The sequence below is a fragment of the Acomys minous genome (genome assembly GCF_964271855.1).
Source record: "Acomys minous genome assembly, chromosome: 11".
Lineage (NCBI taxonomy): Eukaryota > Metazoa > Chordata > Mammalia > Rodentia > Muridae > Acomys > Acomys minous.
This window is the reverse complement of record NC_140492.1, coordinates 83,384,401-83,406,545: the sequence shown is the minus strand read 5'-3', so window position 1 is coordinate 83,406,545 and position 22,145 is coordinate 83,384,401. Positions and strand designations below refer to the sequence as shown.

At 43.5% G+C, this 22,145-nt stretch overlaps 1 protein-coding gene across 1 annotated transcript in view; it reads left to right on the top strand.

Annotated features, from left to right (window-relative positions):
- The window catches only part of ADGRV1 (adhesion G protein-coupled receptor V1), a 517,649-nt gene that overhangs the window by 241,499 nt on the left and 254,005 nt on the right, over positions 1 to 22,145 (top strand). The window contains exons 83-84 of the mRNA XM_084801946.1: positions 1,755 to 1,915; positions 8,430 to 8,530. Coding sequence (XP_084658072.1) covers positions 1,755 to 1,915; positions 8,430 to 8,530 — 262 coding nt within the window. The remainder of the gene's footprint in view (positions 1 to 1,754; positions 1,916 to 8,429; positions 8,531 to 22,145) is intronic.

Here is a 22,145-nt window from a genome sequence, read left to right as displayed (position 1 = left end):
GATGGGGAAACCAAATAACCTATCTGGGTTAGTCTCTGTTTCTCTGCAATAAAACATTTTGAATGGAAATTCCTGAGGCCTGGTGCTGGGTCTTAAACCTGGTACAGGACATTCTTTATTTGTGATGGTTCAACTTACAATTTTATACTTGAGGCTTATGCAGAAGTGATACACTTCACTGAGTCTACTCAGAGTTTGACCTCTGGTCTTTCCCACTGCTAATATGTGTTATGACGCTGAGCAGGGAAAGTTAGCTGTGGCTCCTAGTGGTAAATAGCCAAGGGCGTTGCATTGCTAAACTATGGTGTTTAGTGCGTTAGATATAGTAAACTTGTTTGCAGCATTCATTTAAAAGTAAACAGTGGGTTTAGCAGTCTGCTCCACTGTAAATCAAAGAACAGTAATTCATAAATAATCTTTAGCCCTCAATATCTAATGCATAATGAAAGCTTCAAGGTGAAGTCTGCATTTTGAGTTGGGAAGATTTTACATTGTTAGAAAAGTGATGGAATCAAGGTTATTGAAAAGAAGAGGTTCAAGAAGCAGCCACTGACTCATTCTCCCTGAGACGAACTTCACTGAAAGAAATACTTGAAGCTCCTCGGAAAATGTGTTTATAATATAGAACTCAAAATACAAAAAATAAAATATGTGGAGTGAGTCACAGGAAAGTGTATGTGTTAGTAAGTGGTCTACTACTGTGATAGGACACCAGGACCGAGGCAACTTATGAAAGAATGCATTTAATTTGGGGCTGCTTACAGTTTCAGACTCAATGGCATCATGGCAGGGAACATGTCACGGCTGTGCTGCTCTGTGGGATCCACACGTGTCAAGCTGTGTTCATCTGTGGGATCCATACGTGTCACAGCTATGCTGATCTGTGGGATCCACACATGTCACGGCTGTGCTGATCTGTGGGATCCACACATGTCACGGCTGTGCTGATCTGTGGGATCCACACATGTCACGGCTGTGCTGATCTGTGGGATCCACACATGTCACGGCTGTGCTGATCTGTGGGATCCACACATGTCACGGCTGTGCTGATCTGTGGGATCCACACATGTCACGGCTGTGCTGATCTGTGGGATCCACACATGTCATGCTGTGCTGATCTGTGGGATCCACACGTGTCATGCTATGTTCATCTGTGGGATCCACACATGTCACAGCTGTGCTGATCTGTGGGATCCACACATGTCACAGCTGTGCTGATCTGTGGGATCCACACATGTCACAGCTGTGCTGATCTGTGGGATCCACACATGTAATAGCTGTGCTGTTCTGTGGGATCCACGCATGTCATGGCTGTGCTGATCTGTGGGATCCATACAAGTCACAGCTGTGCTGATCTGTGGGATCCACACAAGTAACAATTGTGCTGATCTGTGGGATCCATACAAGTAACAATTGTGCTGATCTGTGGGAAATTTTGAATGCCAGAGAAGAACAGTTTACTTTGGATGGTTAAGGCAGCTACATCGTTGCTGGGCGGGCTAACTTCTGTGGTACAGCAAATGCTCTGGCAAGTGTGGTTGGTATTTACGCTGCTTCTTAAGGTGTCTTGGTGGAATCTGTTGGGTCATGTCCTGGACAAGATGTTCCCTCCAGTGTTTCTCCTGGAAAACGGAATCTGCTTAAGTCTTGAGTAAAGAACATTTAGTTTCAGCTAGTTATTTTTCCTTTAAAAACAGTCTTAACATCTTTGAAATATTATTTGAAAGAACAGCGACTATTGTGTTTTGTTCCAGCTGGTTGTCTGACAGCCAGTTTTGCAAAGTGGTTGGAGCTACTTCAGACTACGTGGAATGTGCCTGCTCACACATGTCTGTGTATGCTGTCTACGCCCAGACTGACAACTTGTCATCATACAACGAAGCGGTTTTCTCTTCTGGGTTCATATGCATCTCAGGTCAGTGGCAGGGTTTCCAAGTCATGACTTTTAAGCCTGTGAGAAGGAGACTTTCCCATGGTTCTTTTGTGTGTGAGAGAGAGACATGGACGTACTATAAGTCATCAGTCCCCCACGGTTTCAACCATTAATGCACACAGCGGCGTTTATGGAGGGCAAGCTCTGTTTTACCTCAGGAAGAGTATGGGATACAGGGTAAGACAGAGGCTAGATAGCAGGTAAGGGAACCATTTATGATATATTATATTTTATAACTTAGGCTTTACAGTTAGAATATTGGATGATATAAATCAATACATATAAATATTTTGTTTTTTTCATTAAAATAAAAATTCTACCCCATCAGCTGATTGGTATCCAACAACTTTGGTACTCTAAAATTATCTTCCACTTAACCTAGCTAGCCCCGTTTCTATTGAGGTATAGGAACTTGGATTTTTATTAATGCTTGTCAAACTGTACATACCGTGTGGTGAAAACTGTGAGAAATTCTTACACTACTTCTCCATGCCTTACCTCTGGCTGTGCCCTATTTTACTGTGTAAATTCCCTCCTCATTGTTTCTAAGAGCTATGGCGATGAATAAAACCTTGCAGCCAGGTTGTTAGATCAAGTCCTGAGTCTGTCATTTGCTAGTTGTGCAAACTGGAGTAAATTAACTGATTTAATGTGTCAGTATACCGCAGAATTCCTACGCCAATGTCTGTTTAACTACAAATCATATCTGTATATCAGAGTGGAAGATATATTAACTCACAAAATCCAATATCCAGCTTTAGTGATGATTTGTCTGTTATTGTGAGGGATTATCTTTCTACATGTATTATACCAATAATTTACTGAAAAAATCTTTACCCAGTAGGAAGTCATTCTGAAGATAAAGTCAGGTAATTAATTATTATTCCTGGTTCTGCTTATAAAATGTTTCCATTTTACAGTTATAATTTTCCTTAAGATTCTGAATTGTGAGTCTTAGATTCCATAGCAAAAGTTAAGAAACTCTAATTCTTATAATAATATCCTTCATAAAAGATGGGTGGCATTTCTTACCCAATAAATTCTTCTAGGTTACTATAGTTCCAAATCAGAGGGAGATTTGTCTTACTTTAATGGTGGCGTATTTTATCAGCAAAGAAGTTTCATAGAGTATTGAAATAGAGCTTAACCATATTGAAATAAAAATCTGGATATTATTTTACAAACAATTACAAGTGCTGCTGTGGCCCACAGGGATCCTCTGCTTTATACAAACATTGAACATAAAAATAGAGAGTTTAAAAACTTAAAGTATGGTGTCGCTGATTTCATGTGGACATGCTAGAACCATAAGGTGCGTCAGGGAGAGCTGTTAGCCATTCTGTATACTCTATAACTTGGTGCGGAAAAGGCAACCCTGGCCGGCTCATGCATTTGAGAACCTACATGTCAGTGTCCATATTTGTGCCTTTGACTTTGGAACGGTGACAAGACTTTGAAATTATGATTTTATTTAATAAGTATTGATAAGTAAGGATGCTGAAATCCTATTTTTTTTTTTTTGCTTCAGTTTTCTCTTCATGACAGAACCAATGCCCATTCATTCCTCTGATGGGTCTTCAGGAATTAGAAAAGATACCTTTTTGTTATTCACACACACACACACACACACACACACACACACACACACGTGTGTGTGTTTATATATGTATATATATATATGTATACATATACACATACACATACATACACATATATAATCAGTTTGGGTCAGGCCAAATGGAATAGGTCTGATTTCACAACAGTTAATTGGTCCTTTTCATGAGTGTAATAATGTACATACTCATAGGGGCTGGTTAGTTTTAGTCACAATAACTTTCAGGGCATGTGTGTCAGCTCTAGCTAGTGAGGAGGGTATTATCAGAACGATCTCATTCTGTTAAATGATGTATCACCCGCAGAAAACACTTTAAACATGCTTAGAACCATAAAACGAAGAGTTTGTGGGGACAAATCTAGCTAAGAAACAAGGTCACTCAGCGCTGAAATGTTTGGGAGACGCAAAGATGATAACCTTACCTAGCAATGTCTGCAAAGGTGTTTTATTTGGCATCAGCCGAGCTGCATGTAGCAGAACGTCCCCTAGAAGTTTCTCACAAAGACTTAGGCACCTCATCTAGGCCGCTGGCACCCAGCCTCTCCCTACTTTTCTGCTCTGTGTTCCTCACACCATGCCCCCTTCATCTTGTTCTGGTGTGGTCTCCGTTGGCTGCAGCACTGTTATCATCAAACTGGTAGTATCCAGGTGTGCCAGGCCGATTCAGGGTTATGAGCCATGGAAACTGTTTCAAAACATACCTGGAATGCTGCCCCAACATCTTCACTAAATCCTTGTTCAGTGAACGTTCATAAGCCAATCACTTTCTGGAATATGAAATGGGCAAAATTGGCCCTAGTCCCTGGGAGAGCAGCCAGTGCTGGACAGAGCACCTGGAATGCAAGCTTTCAATCCTGTTTCTTGTTGGAGAAATAAAGTAACACACAATGTGTTTCTGACTAGATGTATATTTTGCAGTGTATCAACTTTGTACTCTCTAACCATATTGTTTTAGTTGCTGCAGTGTCAATTCTTCTGAAATACAGTGTATTCTTTCATCACTCAGGACGGATTAACAGTTCTCTGCAATGGGGCTTTCTGTGATGATGGCATTGTTTCATAGTGTCCAATATATGATATACTGGCATAGGTGGCCGTTCATCCTTGAAATATCAGCACATTTTAAATTCTAGCTTATTTACTGTATGAAAATTTGAATAACTTCTCCTGGCTCCTTAATTATCAAAGCTCTTGTCTCTCTGGCAACAGCACCCTCCCCTAATACATGGGGCTGTGTGCTCCAAGGTGCCTCACGATGACGTTTGTTTCTACTGAACACCTTTCAAGGGTTGATTGGCTTTTCATTTCCATCCTTCAGTTATTAGTGACACTACCCAAAGCACATTGCATGGAGGGAAAACTTAGATAAGTAGCAACTCAGCGGCATTTGTAATAAAGCAGTAGAAACCCTCCAGTCACAGGGACACGCGAGGCAGAAAGAGGAGAAACAGCAATGCTAGAGAGCTAACACCCGAGCTAGCAGTGACACAACAGTAAGCTCATTTTATTTGGATTTATCTGCAGAGGAAGCAGATAGAGTGATGGACTGACACACGAACATGCAAAGTTATAAATATTTTAAAGAAAAATGTGTTAAAAATGTACTGACGTTTGTCTTGTGTGGGGCTAAATTGCAGACAGATGGGCAATTTTTTCCCATCTGTAAAATACTGCTGCACAGCAATGGTGTCTCCTGGCTCTGGCTACTTGCATACAAACATGTTTATATTCACATAAATGCTCCACCATCATATATGTTCATAAGCTCTTGGGTCAGGTCTGAGAGCAGCAAAGAACAGACTCCTGTTCAGAGCTGGGTCCTAACTAAGTCACATGCTGTCGTTGGTACTATGTTGCGAGGGGCAATACATCTACCTTCTCTCTTATAAGTGTGTAGGCATCCTGTGCGTCAGGGCACTACGTGAGGGCTTCCTCTTCCAGCCCAATCTGTAATCCACATAGGGCTAGGAAAAAAAAAAAAAAGAATATTACTTAGCAAACAGATTCTTTCTCTACAGAATTGCCAAGAAATAAAATGTTAAGACTGTAGAGTGCGTATTAAGGTAAAGCATGGAGCTTGCTATACTTTATTTTAGAAGTTCTACGTTTTGTGATTTAAATATGTATATTAAGGAATTTAAGCAAAAGAACTGTAATGTGTAAATGTTAGGTATACATATTGACTATAAGTACTCATTTCCAGACTAAGGAAAGGGTTACTTTCCTAAATTTGTATGTTAGTGTATAGTGCTGTGGATAATTAAATCTGTATGTAGTGATTTAGAAACCTGGTAACTAAAATATTTATTTCTTTAAAGCTCACGTATTCCATATCATTTCCAAAGGCAGATGGGCTTGCCTAGTTTCAGTGCAGCTTAAGATTCTCAGCACAGTTCCCCTTCTGGTGAAGAATGAACCAGTATTCTGGTTAGCTTCTGACCGCTGTGACGAAGCACTGACCTAGCAACTTGCAGAGGAAAGGGTGGATTTGAGCTCATCGCTCCCAGTCCCTCACGAATGAAAGTCAGGCCAGGAGCGCCAGGCAGGAACCTGGAGGCAGGAACCTGGAGGCAGGAACCTGGAGGCAGGAACCTGGAGGCAGGAACCGAAGCGGGGGGGGGGGGGGGGGGGACCATGGCGGATGTGATTTATTGCCTTGATTTTCCATTGCTCACTCAGCTGGCTCTTTTTGAATGATCTAGAATCACCTTCCCAAGGAGTGATAGTCCTCATAGTGAACTGGGCCCTCCCGGATCAATCTCAGTCCAGAAAATGCCTCCACAAACTTGTTTACAGGCCAATCTGATGGAGACGTTTTTTCCATTGAGGTTCCCTCTTCCCCTCTGGCTTGTGACGAATTGACTAAACCCTAACCAACCCAGCCAGATAACCTGTGAAACGTTAAGTCGAAAGGCTGCTGCAACCCAGCCCACTTTTCTGCCTCTGGTTTTGAATACTGAATTAGAATCAGGGCGCCATAGTGGCATTTTAATGAAGCTTTTTATATACAATCAGGTATTTCTAAACTTGTCACAGTTAACTGTGCTAATAAGTCGCTGTGGCAGAACAGGAATATGACGGGGAATTGATTTCCAAATTAAGGAGGAAATCACTAAATAAGTTCTTATGAAATACAATGGGCAGGAAAGGTGTGCGTTCCTCCTGTGGCCAGTGCTCAGCTCCTTGGCTTGCGTTGTCACCACCAACCCCAGGAAACCTCAGTGAATGCATTCGTGTTATCAAGTGCTTGGTAATGAGAAGACAGATGTGGTTAGGCTTGCTTCTGAGTCAGGTTTTTACACACACACACACACACACACACACACACACACACACATCTGCACACACCTGCAGGCCTGAGTGCTGGGTGTGCAGAAGCACGGTCAGGTATGTGGCTTGGCTTGGAGGTAGCACCGACACCTGCACACCTGACCCAGAGTGTCATGGCAGTTGTGCTAAGAGTGGATTGCTCCTGACTTCCGGGAGGAGACTCTAAATGCAAAGCCTTGCTCCTCTCTGCAGGTTGTTTCTTCTATTCCATTGAAACATAAAATATGATTGAACTAGTTTTCTGAAGCGGAGTTCTGAGTGAGAGGAGTTTCTGAACAGAAAATGAGTCAGAAGACCCCACATACACACCTTTGTACACACTTTTGTACACACTTTTGTGCACACTTAATCCTCTCCCCCCCTCCCCCACACACATGTGGTTTTCTCTAAAACCTCACTCCACAGCTCCAGAGAATATTGCTAACACCAGGGTCAGCCAGATGGCTTCAGAGAATATAATGGAGAATAAAATTTTAATTTATGGTGATGTCTCTTGTTCATCAAGACAGCATTGGTGTTAAATGAGGAAGTACATGGAAAACATGGGATAGTGGCGTGTGCGTGCCAACAGTTTGTAAGGCTTCCGAGATTCTTACACAGAAAAGTCCAATCCCAAACCCAGTGGTAAGAAGCCCAAGGGGCAAATGAATGACTAGTGTTTATTAAATTACTATCTGAAAACTTTAAAGCAGAAAATATTCTCAAGTCGTCTGCCTTCAAGTCTGGTATAGTGGTGCATGGCTGCAGTTCTACCACTCAAGAGTGAGGCAGGGGAATTGCAATGCCAAGGCCATCATAGATACCCAGGCTTCAGGGTAATAACGCAAACTAGAAGTTCAGATCTTTGTGCTTAACTTTATCATGTTAAAAAAAAAAAAGGAAAATTTCCTGGTTTGACATGTAGCAAGAAGGTTAGCTGAAAGTTCATAGCTACCTGCTTCTGTGTTCACATGTCACTACCCACTGCTGTGGTCGCATGTCTGCTTCTGTTAGTGGGTAATTATGAATTTCAGCCTTTGGAGGACCATTCACATTTTTATGCTCAAAAAGTTCTAGTCACCTTTCTAAATATTTCTACTAACCCAAGCCACTCACTCTAAAAAACAAAATTAAATAAAACAAAGCAAACACACACACACACACACACACACACACACACACACACAGAGAGAGAGAGAGAGAGAGAGATTTAAAATTAGGATGAAAAAGCATTTCTTGAACAGTAAAGCTGACTAATAGCAACATAGAAAATAAAATGCTTATTAAAACTATTAGTGTTATTTATTTATGTTTTCCTTTTTACATGGCAAAAAACTTGTAAGTAATTGGAAATTTAAAGTTATCCTTTGGGTTAATTGATAAATGTAAAGATTATTATACATCGTGCAAAATGGGATATGTTGAAATTTCATTATAATCTGTTGTAGAGGTACTATGCTGTGCTGTAAAGGGTGGCCTTTTCTGCTTAACTGTCCCTGAGATTTTTTTGTTCTGTACGCATAATCTCTTCATGGATTATGAAACCTCATGTGGGCTCTTTTGTTTCTCCAGGTCTCTGCTTGGCTGTTGTTTCACACATGTTTTGTGCCAGACACTCGATGTTTGCAGCTAAACTTCTGACCCACATGATGGCAGCCAGTTTAGGAACGCAGGTAGGAGACAGACTGCACTCATGGCTCGTTATGGGATGTCTATGGCCCCTCTCTTACGGTTCTTGAGCTGAGTGTCCACAGGTCGTGCTCATCAACTCAGTTGAAATGAGCTTGTTTGCTTTTGCATTTGAGCGATATGGGGAAGAAAGGAAGCGTACAAGAACGATCATATCAGCCCCAATATGTATATATTTAAAATTTTTTTGAGATTATAATGTAATTGCATCATTTTTGTTCCCCACATACTCCTTTGAGGAAGACGGTTTCTTGTGTTCTCAGTGTTCCTTGGTTGTCTGTAGTTTTTATGCGTAGTGTTGAGTCTTCACGAGTCTTCCCCTGTAGTTCTACATTAGCACGTCGGCCTCACGGAGCTGCCCTTGTTCTGTTCATATGTGTGCAGCTGTGTTGTTGAGACTTTCTGGGGGAGCGTCTGACATTTCTAAGAGACACAATCGCAGAGCAAATACCCCATTTACCTGCCTCTTCCGTATCCCATCACCCCAACTGACAGTAATCCCTGACAATAATTGTTGTAGATGCACTGGAACTGAGCTCCACAGTTCATTTTGATTGGTTTCTGTAATATTTTCCATATTTGTCACAAAGGAAAGTTCTAATATGCATGTTTTGAAAATGTCTTTCTTTGGAGAACTACTTACAAGAAAATAGCTTCTTTACAAAACATTCTAGTGTTAGTTAATTCATGCTAAATATATTACTAATTCATATATGCTCATATTAATGAATTTTGTTTTATCTATTTACACAAACTATAGTATCTTATGAATTCTTTATGTGGAGGAAATTAAGATGACTCATACAAGGGGTAGGAGAATAGCTCATTGTCAAAGCATGTACATATATTTTCCTATATTCACACCATATTCAAAGCTCTGGGATCAACCCTTAATATATACACACATATACAAAGATGAATACACAGTAAAACATTTGTACAAACCTTCTGTTTTTCATTTAACACAGTGGAATGTAGTTTAGAAGAACACGGTCCTATTAAAAATAGTTCATTTTTCTATGGTAGGTGCAATAAGAAAAACACGAGAATGCTCATTGGCACTTAACATAGAACATACATTTAAAAACATCGTTTAATGCACAGAAGGTAGATTGAAAGGTGAGATTAAATGCCTTTTCTATCTATAAGGTGTTAACTGTCTACAAGAGTGGTTGACACATTGTAGAGGCTGGCAGAGTCTCCATCTGCATCCTGCATTAAGTGTCACATGGAGAACACGGATTGCTTGCAAGTGACTGTGAATACCCGGATAAGAGTTTCATTCATTGGTTTGCAAAGGTCATGGGCATTTTCATAGCGGGGTGAAGCCGTTCCCTTTGCCTATGGTACAGGACGTGGAGGGCATAGCAGTGGATGGGGACAGGAGGGAAGAACGTCCGGTCATGTGACCCTAAGACCTGAAATCATTGACTCTGACACACTTCATAATGTTGTTATGAAAATAAATTTTAGAATAGCATTCTGTAAAACACAAATGGTTCTGAGATTCTTATAGAGCACTGGTAATGACAGCTTTCCTGGAAAAAAATCTTGAAGTTCTATTTATTCATATGTTATTTATGTACTCTGTGGGTGTGTGCATGTGTGTGTGCGCATGTGTGTGTGCACATGTGTGTGCGCACAGGTACACAAATGCTATGGCATGAGTGCTGCATTCGTTCCCTCTTTCTTAAAATTTATTTTTATTTATTTTTTAAATTTTATTTTATTAATTTATTCATATTACATCTCAATGGTTATCCCATCCCTGGTATCCTCCTGTTCCTCCCTCTTATCACCATGCGGGATCCAGGAATCAAACTCAGGCCACCAGGTTTACATAAAAGTGCATTACCCTCTGCCACTTTGTGAACTCAGTGACTGATTTCTCTCCTTCCCTCCTTCCCTCCCTCTCTTCCTCCCTCCTTCCCTCCCACCCTTCCCCTCTCCTAAATTGAAAATATTCTTTTCATACAATTTATTCTTATCATATTTCCCCTCCCTCACCTTCTCCCAACCTCTCCTCACTCAATGCTTTCTTCCTCTCTCTGTAGACAACAGTCAATAAACAAGTAAATAAACAAGGAAGAAAAGAAAAAGCACAGAAACACAAACAAAACCATGAGAACACAAAATCAGAAACCATAATATGTAAGCAGAAGACTAATTCAATGTTTTAAAAAACCCAAACAAAGCAATATAAGACAAAAGAAAAATCTACAAAAATATCAGACACTGTTCTGTTTTGGCCCTCTGCCGAAGCCCACCCTTAAGTGTGCTTTAGATTGCAGTGAGACTCGGCAGGAGAAAACTACATTTTCCTTTGCAGGCGGTTGTCAGTTGGAGGTGGCGTCTTGGTTAGGGAAGGGGACTTGTGTCCACTTCTCCCTCTCAGTGCTAGGACCCTGTCTCCTTAGGGCCAGTGCGTGCTGCCGTGGTTTCTGTGAGGTCATATGTGCATCAGTCCCTTTGTGTCTAGAAGGCGCCATTTCCTGGGTATCATCCAACCCCCATGGCATTTAAAACCTTTCCATTTCCTGTTTTGCATAGCTGCCCAAGCCTCGGGTCAGTTTAAGAGGTGTGGGAAGTGTTTGATGATGATATCCCATTTAAGACTGAGTGTTCCAAAGTCTCCCACACTCTGCACATTGTCCTGATAGCTGAGTGAGGCACTGACCTATGGGCATAGCAGAATGTCGTCCGGACTCATTTCATTGCTACATTACTTTAGCAGAACAACAGTATTTGTTTTTGCCCATGGCCTACCTCGTCCTAGGTTTTGGGCCACCAGAGGGTCATGCAGAGTGATGATTTTTAATTTTTTAATTAATTGATGAATGTATTTATTCACTTTATATCCCAATCATAGCTCCCTTTTTCCTCTCTTCCTAGTCTCATCCTCCCTCCGTCTTCCCCCCTCTTATCCCTTAGAAAACAGGAGCCCCACTACCCGTCCACCCCAGCTCCTCAGGTCACATCAGGACTGAGCACTCCTCTTCCCCTGTGGCCTGGCAAGGCAGGGCCACCATGGGGAAGTGATCAAAAAGCAGGCGACAGAGTCCATGTCAGAGACAGCCACCTCTTCCCTTGCTATAGGACCCACATGAAGCCTGAGCTGCCCATCAGCTGCATCTGTGTAGGGGGCCTAGGTCCAGTCCATGTGTGGTCCTTGGTTGGTGTGTCAGTTTCCACAAGCACCTCTTGGGGGCATGGTGAGTTGGCCCTGTTGGTCTTGTGGAGCTCCTGTCACTTCTAGGTCCTTTTATCCACTACCTTCCCTCTCCCCCACCCCACCCCCTACATTTCCACAAGACTCCAGATAGAGCAGAGATTAAGGGAATGTCTAGTCAATGCCTGGCCCAACTCAAGACCCAGCCCATGGAAGAGAGCCAACCCCTGGCCACTTATTAATGATACTTCGCTATGCTTGCAGACAGGAACCTAGCATAGCTGTCCTCTGAGAGGTTCCACCCAGCAGCCCTTCAAAACATGCTGAGACTCACAGCCAGACATTGGGTGAAGCGTAGGGAATCTTGATTTCTTGCTTGGGGTTGATTATATGCATGGACTCAATTTGTGTAAAATGTTTCTACGCTAAGTGTTACTGAGAGAGCCTGAAGTGTGCGTTGTTTAAGAACTAGATTGGTTAACATGGAAAATTATCTGAAACAGTGGCATTCTGTTGCTTCTAGCCCCCTGTCCCCGCCCCCACCCTGGAATGGTAATGTCTTTTAAATTTCATAACCTATTCTTCAGAGAAAAATCAAGGGCTGTATTCAGATTATGTGTTTAAAGTACCTGTGGGTTATAGACGGTAACAGATGTTTCCCAAGGGGGTTAGCATTGAATTTGATGAGGCTACTTACAGTTAGATCCCGTCACAACAGTCTGATCTTGCCTTTGCTTCCATATGTAACACGGTAAAGAACTCACCTTCCTTAATTAGAGTTTACTTGGCTCTATTTGCTACCCATTTTTGGTGTTTTTTTTGTTGTTGTTGTTGTTGTTTTTTGGCAGCAACATTTATACAAGATTTATATATAGCACCATATTATTATAGACAATTCTACAGCACGCTAGCAGACAAATTTGCTCATGTCTGGGGATAAGAAAGACCCAGAATCTATATGTTAGAATATTGCTTCTGACTCACATTGTGCTTAACACTGAGTCTGAAGAAAATGCTTAGTCAAGGGCACATGGTTCCAGTATATTTTTACTATAGACAAAACAATGTGGTGTAAAAATCACATAAGAAATGACTTATGGCATAAAATAATGAAAACTATGTTTAAATAGCTTGTTTTTGCCCAAGATGTTTTAGTTATTTCATGTCAGAAGTCAGACAATGTAGAATTGGCATGGTTTCCAAAGGAAGTGCTCTTTCCTCAACGTATTAACCAGCTGATTATAAGGGCCCCAAGGACACCGGTCTATAACTCATTACTACAAACTCTTTAAAATCTGGAATGTGTAGAAACTAGTGTTCCATTTCTCATTGGAAGGATCTAGAATGTTTGAAAAAGTCCTGGATTTTGAGCTGGAGGCGCAGCTCAGCAGTCGAGAGCACTGGCTGATAGTAAAAAGTGCTATCTAACTCAAAGGGAATGCTTTTCCCCCCTGCCTAGGCTAGGGCCTCTTATTTCACTTTTAGCTCACAGAAACTGAAGCACCAAAGCACAGGGCTTGCATGTCTCTGGCACCATATAACTTATGGCTGTTAGCTTGGTGGTTTTGTGGGACTCCTAACAGTGGGAGGGGGTATAGCTCTGACTCTTTTGCCTGCTCTTGGGACTCTTTTCTTGCTATTGTGTGGCCTTGTCCAGCTTCGATATGATGGATTTTGCCTTGTCTTATTGTATCTTATTTTGTAATGCTTGGTTGTTGTGCGCTTTTTTGTTTGTTGAAGGCCTGTTTCTTTCTTTTCTTTTTTCCTAATATATTTCTTTTAATTCTTCTTATTTATATTTTATTAATTTATTCATATTACATCTCTATGGTTATCCCATCCCTTGTATTCTCCCATTCCTCCCTTCCTCCCATTTCCCCCTTACTCCCCTCCCCTATGACTGTTCCTGAGGGGGACCTCCTCCCCCTGTATATGCTCATAGGGTATCAAGTCTCTTCTTGGGGCCTGTTCTTTTCTTAAGGGAAACAGAGGGGGATTGGATCTGGGGAAGAAGGGAGCTGGGGGTGGTGGTGGGGGAGCTGGGAGGAGTGGGGGGAGGGAAACTGTGGTCATAATGTATTGCATGAGAGAAGAGTCTATTTTCCAATATTAAAAAGATGTATTTTATTCTTTAATAGTATGTGTGTTGGGGGTGGATATGCACATGAGCACAGATTCTAGTAGAGAGAAGAAGGCACACATGGAACTGATGTCATAGGCTGTGGTGATTCCTCAGCACAGATGCTAGGAGCCAAACACCGGTCATCTGCAAGGGCAGCAGGTGCTCTTGACTGCCGAGCCATCTCTCCAGCTCAAAGTCTAGGACTTTTCAGAAACATTGGCTTCTACACATTGCAAATTGTAAATGGTTTGTAGTGTGAGTTATAGGCCTGTGTCGTCGGGGCCCTTACGGCTGCAGCCATGGATCTCTCATTCTAGATCCTCCATCCTCGCCAAGTAGACGTAAGTGGAGCTTAAATTAACTGGAGGAAAAGAAGGGATGTGCTCCAAGGCTCTGGTTCTTGGTAAAGGGGTAAAATGCCTCTAGTTACCCATAAGAGTGGAGTTTATGAGTAGTGGGCAACATGCCTTTCCTCTTCAAGACGTAGGAGATTGCCGTGTATGTGTGTGTCGCACAGGCTGTCTTGAACTCGCTGTGTATCTGAGGGCGACCTTGAACTTCTGTTCTTCCTGCCTCCCCCCCCCCCCCCCCCCCGCCATGTCATGCTGAGATTAAAGACTGACATCACCATGCTGGTTTGTGCGTTGCTGGAAATAGGACCGAGGGCCCCATGCGTGCTAGGCAAACACTCCCACCTGAGCCACATCTCAGCTCTCCTGGCTTCATTTTGGAGTAGTGCGGTGCAACGTATTTGTAATTCAGGCTGTCAGAAAAATGTGCTTAAGTTTGCCTGTTCTCTATTTTTAGAAACATATACAACTTACTAATTCACTATATTTTTTTTTATTGCATTTCTATCCAGAACTGGAGGAGGATACAAAAGAATCAATATATTATTCTTGTGTTGAAATTGGATGGGTAGAGAGGGGGGTAGGAGTGGAGGGGAAAATAATCAGTACATATTTTTGAAAAAAAAATAATTTTAAAAAGTCACTATAACGCTTTAATGTGAGTGTGTCATTCAAATATCTTTGAGTATCTTTGACTAAATATGCCAGCAGGTGGCAGTAGAAGATTTTTTTTCCCCTACAAAACTTAAGTCAGTCTTGCAGAATTGGCTTTAGGTAGAAACTGAAGGGTACTTTCAAAGATTTTTTTTTTTTTTTTTTGCCTGAACTACAGTGTGTGCAGCATTGCATTGAGTAGCACACACTCACTTGTGGGTCTCTGGTCTTGTCTTTTTGTCCTTTGTATTCAAAACTGACGTGAGTGCATTTGTAAGTTCACGTCAGAGAGCTTCTAGCTACCCTGTCCTTGATAGAAATACCTTGCTAAAAACCCATCAGTTCCTTTTAAGTGAAGGGCCATGGAATGATTTTTTCATAAACACATTTACACTAATCGTAGTGTGCCTACTATTAATACAGAAAATTGTGTTTGCTGGAGTATCACAGAATTTTTGAACTAAGACTTATATTTTAGTAGTTTATCGAAAGGGTGTATTTTCCTTCAGTTGTGTATTTCTCATTTAGCTACCAGAAAGTGATTAAATGGCGAGAAGGCGTGAGAGTGAGCACTCGCTTCCCGTGTGATGTGAAACAGCCAACAGACTTTCATGGTGTTGGCAGATATTCCTGAGAAAAACATCTAGTTCTATCTTTGGAACTTTTATCTTAGAATCGCATTGCCCTGTGTGCCCTGAGCAGGCTGCTGAGCAGCAGGGACAAAGGGCATCTTTGCCATTCAGGCTTCTCGGTTCCAGGGGTTTTATCGGGAAAAGCAACTCCCCAATTCTAAAAAAAGCACAGAAAGATAGCACTGTGTTTACTTAGATGAATAAAACCTGCCGATGGGGAAACATTTGATTTCTGGGTTTTTCTTTTTTTTCTTTTTTGTTTTGTTTTGTTTGGTTGGTTTGGTTTGGTCTAGTTTGGCTTAATTTCATCTTCTAAAGTGGAATAAAAAACCTGTTTGGAGAACCTCTGTGTGCGTTGAGTGTGGTACAAGTCCCATTGAGCCACTACACTGACTCACGCTGGTCTATGGGTTAGAAGTTGAAATGCGTCAGTGTTTTTTGTTTTGTTTTGTTTGTTTGTTTGTTTTAGCAGCCATTGGATGTTCATGGATTTTAGCTTCATCTTTCTCCTCACGAAGGCAGAGAGAATTGCTTGTTAATTCCGAGGACTACTATTTAGAGCTCAGCTAAGGTTGGGCTGTTTATCCCTCGGCACGATTTGGGAGTGTTATTGCAAGATGTCTATTTCCAGGGCTGATCCAGATCGCACACAACTGCTGACAGGCTTCCCTTCCATCCGAGCCTTGTGTCTCTTCAGCTCTGAGACACACAGCATCCTGGAGACTCCCTGTGGACTGCTGACTGCCTGACGGAAGCCACAGCCCCCTGTGGTTCCCCAGCACTGACCCCTCCACTAGGACGGGGCCTTATTTTCCCAGGCAACTTGACCTGTTACAGTGTTGAAACTGTTAACACAAGAAAGACATCGTGCATCTAGGGCCCCGACTACCATATTTAACTAAGAACTCTGTCTGTCTGGATGCCTACCAATCATCCATCTATCTAACTATGTATGTGTGAATGTATGAATGTATGTATGTACGTTTATTTGTTCGTATCTATATCATCTATCTGTGTGTGTATGTATGTATGTATGTATGTATGTATGTATGTATGTATCATCAAGCATCACCCGGGTGTCTGTTATTGATGTGTCTGTCTATTTTAGCTCAACCGACCCAGAGTAAGCTGGAGTACTATGACGAGAGATGGTTCTCTTTAGCTAGAGCTTTTGACCACTCACTTATTTATTAATTGGACCAGTGTTTGTTGTCTTTACTTTTGTTCTTAAAAAGAAAAAATAAGGGGACGACGAGGGGGGTGGTGCAGGCGGCTAAATGTTTAAATCCCAGGATCAAAACCAGATCTTGCTTTGGAGCATTGGAACTTGAGCTGTACCAGGAAAGACGTTGGCTTTACATGTTGTGCAGGTGGCAACAGACACGCATTTTCTAAACTGTAGCCTACGTACCCTGTTCGAGTTCAGGGCCGAGCTGGTCATCGGAGGGGCTGCCTTATCCTGCCTGTGGCGAGACCAGAGCGGCCTGGAGAGACCTGCCTGCTCCTCTGCTTGTGGCCAGTGCCTCCATCATTATCATTAGTCCTAAGTGTACATTATCAACTTTTGTCTGCACTGGAAAGTCACTTTTTATTTAAGAATTAAAAAAAGGAGTAAAATGTCTTTAAAATTACTTTTGGCCATTTATCATTCCCTCAGTTTGGGGGAAGGCCTCTCAGGTTAACTTTTCCTTTTCTTTTCTTTTTCTTTTTTCATGTGTATGCATTTATACTATGCATGTGTGTACATGTGTGTGTGCGTGAGTGCGTGTGTATGTGTGGGTGTGCATGCGGAAGACTAAGGCTGATAGCAAGTATCTTCCTTGATCTCTATTATTCACTGAGGTGGAGTCTCTCTGTCAAACCCGGAGCTCAACAGCAATAGTCTGGCTAGCCAGCTTGCTTTCTCTGACGATCTGTGTCCACCTTCCAAGGCCGGAATTCTATGTGACCTTCATGACCAGATAGCATTTGCACACATTCTGGGCATGGGGACTCTAGTCTTGTGTGCATGGCAAGTGCTTTAACTGCTGAGCTGCCCCTCCAGCCATTGGGGGTTCCTTCCTGTCTTTCAGTTGAGTTGATACATAGCTGCGCACGTATTTGTGGGTACAGTGTGAGTCAGCTCACGTGCATAATGTGCGATTGATCGTTAGGAGAAGAGAGCGAGACTGTCCTCTGCATGCCACTTCTGTGTTGTTGGGACTCTTCAGACTTCCCTTTATTGGCTGGGAGTGTATACCAAGCGTGGCCAACTGGTTCCGCCGTGATGATGTCTCACTAGAGCTAACCCGTCCCATTTCCCTGCATCCTGTCCGTTACCCAGGCCCTCCGTGGCTTTCCTTTTCTATGCTTCCTACTCCTTGGAACTGTGTTTCTGTTCTCTGCCCTTGTTTGCTTCAGTTTTTCTTTCCTTCTTCTTTTTCTTTTTTTCTCCAAGCCTAAACAGAGAACATTCTCCCAGCAAACTGATATGGGACACACATGAAGTTTTGACTTGTGCCTTTCTCATAAAATTTCACACTTGGAGGAACCTACTAGTATTTTCTTTGCTGTGAAATAAACTACTAGGCTCAGCATGGTGTCTCGCGCTTGTGAGCTCAGCTTTCTAAGAGCCTGGACAGGAAGATTGCTCCAAGTTAAAGTCCAACCTGTTGTCATTGTGATTAGGCTGGGCTGTAAGGTACAGCCCTGCTGCATGCAAACAAACAGTAATAAAAGGCTGGAACCAGTGTTTTCCCCCCCCCCCCACCCCCTCTGGACTCTTCCTTTGTTTTGAACAGCTGGGCAGGGCCCCACCTTCTTGTACAAAACTTTTCAAAGATATTTCACTGTACTTTTCCTTCATGTAAGGATTGGGTTGGTAGACGTGACTAAATAAGAACGCACGTTAAGTTGGGTTTATGATGTTAATTGCCTCTTAGTTATGTGCATCTGTGCAGCAAAAAGATCATTACAGCCACATTCAAAAGTCTAGAGTGAAATTAAAAAACAAGGGAAATTGAACGAATCCTTATTCCCAGCCAAGGGCATCATTCATCTGTGCCGTCCCCACCTCCAGCCAGCTTACCACAGAGACAACACTGAGATCGTGCAGTGACAGACACCAAGCAGTTGCTATCCACATGAAGCATGCAAGTAGCAGTCTTGAGCAGTAGTCCCGTGGTTGCGTGCAGTGAGGGGAGACCATGGCTTCCTCTGGGCTACTGCGTGCAGGGCAGCACAGGCTGAGGAGTAAGGGCCTCTGCTTGAAAAGTGTCCCCAGCAGAAATGGGATCCAGCCTGGGTGCCGAAGTGCACATATGATCTGAAAAAAGAATAGTCTGGTCTTGGCAGGGAAGAAAAGAGTAAAAGTGCAGCATTGTAGTGAACTTGGTGAGCATCCCTGGGGTAAGAATCACAGATGCCTGTGGAGAAATAGGCCAGCGGAAGGTGGGTGTAGTGCCCTGCTGCCTGAGGTCTGGGGAGCCTTGGAGTCTCCACTGGTGGTTAGTCCATAAAGTCTAAAGAGAATATTTTGAAATCAAGGAAGGACAGGCTGGATCTTCTCTGAGATTGTTCCTCAAGTTTAGCAACAACAAAGTTCCTAGAAACCCGTGGAGAACATGGTGGGAATTAGAAATGGTTAAAGGCATGGAAGAGGCTGCCACACCAAACATGGGAGAATCCAGCTGTGGGTGGCTGGGGAGCAGCACTTGGGGGGGGGAGAATCCAGCTGTGGGTGGGGAGCAGCACTGGGGGTTGTGAAGAGAATCCAGCTGTGGGTGGGGAGCAGCACTGGGAGGGGGGAGAATCCAGCTGTGGGTGGGGAGCAGCACTGGGTGGGGGGAGACTCCAGCTGTGGGTGGGGAGCAGCACTGGGGAGGGGGAGACTCCAGCTGTGGGTGGGGAGCAGCACTGGGGAGGGGGAGACTCCAGCTGTGGGTGGGGAGCAGCACTGGGTAGGGGGAGACTCCAGCTGTGGGTTGGGAGCAGCACTGGGGAGGGGGAGACTCCAGCTGTGGGTTGGGAGCAGCACTGGGGAGGGGGAGACTCCAGCTGTGGGTGGGGAGCAGCACTGGGGGGGAGAATCCAGCTGTGGGTGGGGAGCAGCACTGGGTGGGGGGAGACTCCAGCTGTGGGTGGGGAGCAGCACTGGGTAGGGGGAGACTCCAGCTGTGGGTTGGGAGCAGCACTGGGGAGGGGGAGACTCCAGCTGTGGGTGGGGAGCAGCACTGGGGGAGGGGGAGAATCCAGCTGTGGGTGGGGAGCAGCACTGGGGGGGAGAATCCAGCTGTGGGTGGGGAGCAGCAGTGGGAGGGAGGAGAATCCAGCTGTGGGTGGGGAGCAGCACTGGGGCAAGGGGAGAAGAAAAGCAGCTGCAGGAGCAACAACAACTGCTTCTGCTATTCCTCTTCCTCCTCTTCCTCCTCTCCCTCCTCCTCCTCTTTTCCTCCTCTCCCTCCCCCTCCTCTTTTCCTCCTCTCCCTCCCCCTCCTCTTTTCCTCCTCTCCCTCCTCCTCCTTTTTTCCTCCTCTCCCTCCTCCTCCTCTTTTCCTCCTCTCCCTCCTCCTCCTCTTTTCCTCCTCTCCCTCCTCCTCCTCTTTTCCTCCTCTCCCTCCTCCTCCTCTTTTCCTCCTCTCCCTCCTCCTCCTCTTTTCCTCCTCTCCCTCCTCCTCCTCTTTTCCTCCTCTCCCTCCTCCTCCTCTTTTCCTCCTCTCCCTCCTCCTCCTCTTTTCCTCCTCTCCCTCCTCCTCCTCTTTTCCTCCTCTCCCTCCTCCTCCTTTTTTCCTCCTCTCCCTCCTCTTCCTTGCTTCCTTCTCCTCCTCTTCTCTTCCTCCTCCTCCTCCTTTCCTCCTCCTCTTCCTTCTCCTTCTCTACCTCTTCTTCCTTTAATTTGGAAGCTTATTGAGGTAAACTGGCCTCAAATCTTCCACCAAACAACAGGGCCACACTACCTCACTGATAATTCTAAATTTTTAAAAAATGTCTTTTTTATGGTTTTTTGAGACAGGGTTTCTCAGCTGTCCTGGACTCACTTTATAGACCAGGCTGGCCTCAAACTCACAGCGATCCACCTGTCTCAACAAGAAAAGACCTAAAGAAGCTCTGTAAAGAGTTACAGAAATTAGTAACTTTCTCTTAGCTTTGGCGTTTTCCTCTCACTTTCCCTTAAAAAAAAGAAAAAAGGAAACGTAACAAATTACTCCTTAGCTGTGCGTTGAGCCAAGTCACGTTGTAGGTGGGGAGAGACTAAAGCTGCAGCGGCCTGCCTGGTTCTTGAATCCTAATTTCTGTGATTGTGGTGGATGTCGTGATGCCTGTCTGTGATTCTATTACTCATGAGGCAAAGGAAGGAGGCTCTCTAGCCCGGGCTAGCCTGGGCTGCACAGTGAGGCCCTGACTCCAAAAGACAAAAACAAGAACACATTTTTATAATGCCTTATCAATTTTGCTATTATAGATTAATATTTTATGCAGCTTTTGGGGGGCAGGGTTCAAGACAGGGTTTCTCTGTGTTGCTCTGTTCTGGAGCTCAGTCTGTAAACGAGGCTGGCCTTGAACTCAACAGAGATCTGCCTGCCTCTGCCTCCTGAGTGCTGGGATTAAACTCGTGGACGACCACTGCTGGTTTGTATAGCTTTTATAAGAAAAACACCATGTGGTGTGTTTTAGGGAGTTATAATACTTAAGGTCAAAAATGACATCAACTTAAATATTGATAAAAGTTTGTAATTTCAAGAGAGGTGTGTGTGTGTGTGTGTGTGTGTGTGTGTGTGTGTGTGTGTGTGCGCGCGCCCATGCACGCACACATATACTGCATTTATTCTTGTGTTTATCTAGAGTATATATTTTTTATACCAAGCCTTTCTCAGAGTGTTTTAATAATAAAATCCAGTTTCCTTTTCTCGATGAGCTTAGAAAATTTAACTCCAAGAGACTGTTCTCACTAAATTGAAAACAAGTGGACACTGAAGTTATAAAAATAGTACCATGGTCACACTACTGGGAAATTCAAACTTTCCCAAGTGCTGAAGCAGCAAAGCAACAGAAAGAGTGAGTAATACTCCGAATGAGGCTACACTGACATTATCATGTTTGCAACATGGCTTTTGTTACTAGGAAAACTTGGGAGGCGAATCCAGACATTACCAGAAAATACCAGTTTGGAATCTTCTGTTACAGCCTCAAAAACATAAACTGTCCTTGACTTTTAAAAGACTTCTTTTGATGTCTCTAACAAGGCAAGGGGAAAAAAAAGTGTCTTGTGAACTTTTAATGATAGCTTTAAAGGGACTTTGCATAACAAAACTGCAAGTGTCTGGGGTTTGGAATCAGGACACATGAGTAACATCCTTAAAGTGAAAAACAATCACTGGCAAATAGAGACAGAGCCTGCCTGGCAGAGCCTGTAGGGAGATGGATACTTTGCTCAGTATCCATGAAATGAGTCCTCAGAATGGCTGTGCACCCACCTGCAGCACTGTGTCGCCTCCCCTGCACCCTAGTCCCAGTGACACTGTGCGTCCTCTTAGAGAACTGGAGCCCGGCTCTCTGCACTTGATGCTTTCTTTAGCCAGCTGCAGGAATTGTGACAGCTTTATAGTTGTGTCCCCACTTTTCCTCCTTAACACCTCATCCTATTAAATTTTTCCCACCTCTCTTGTACCGGCCACAAGGCTTTCTCGTTTATCT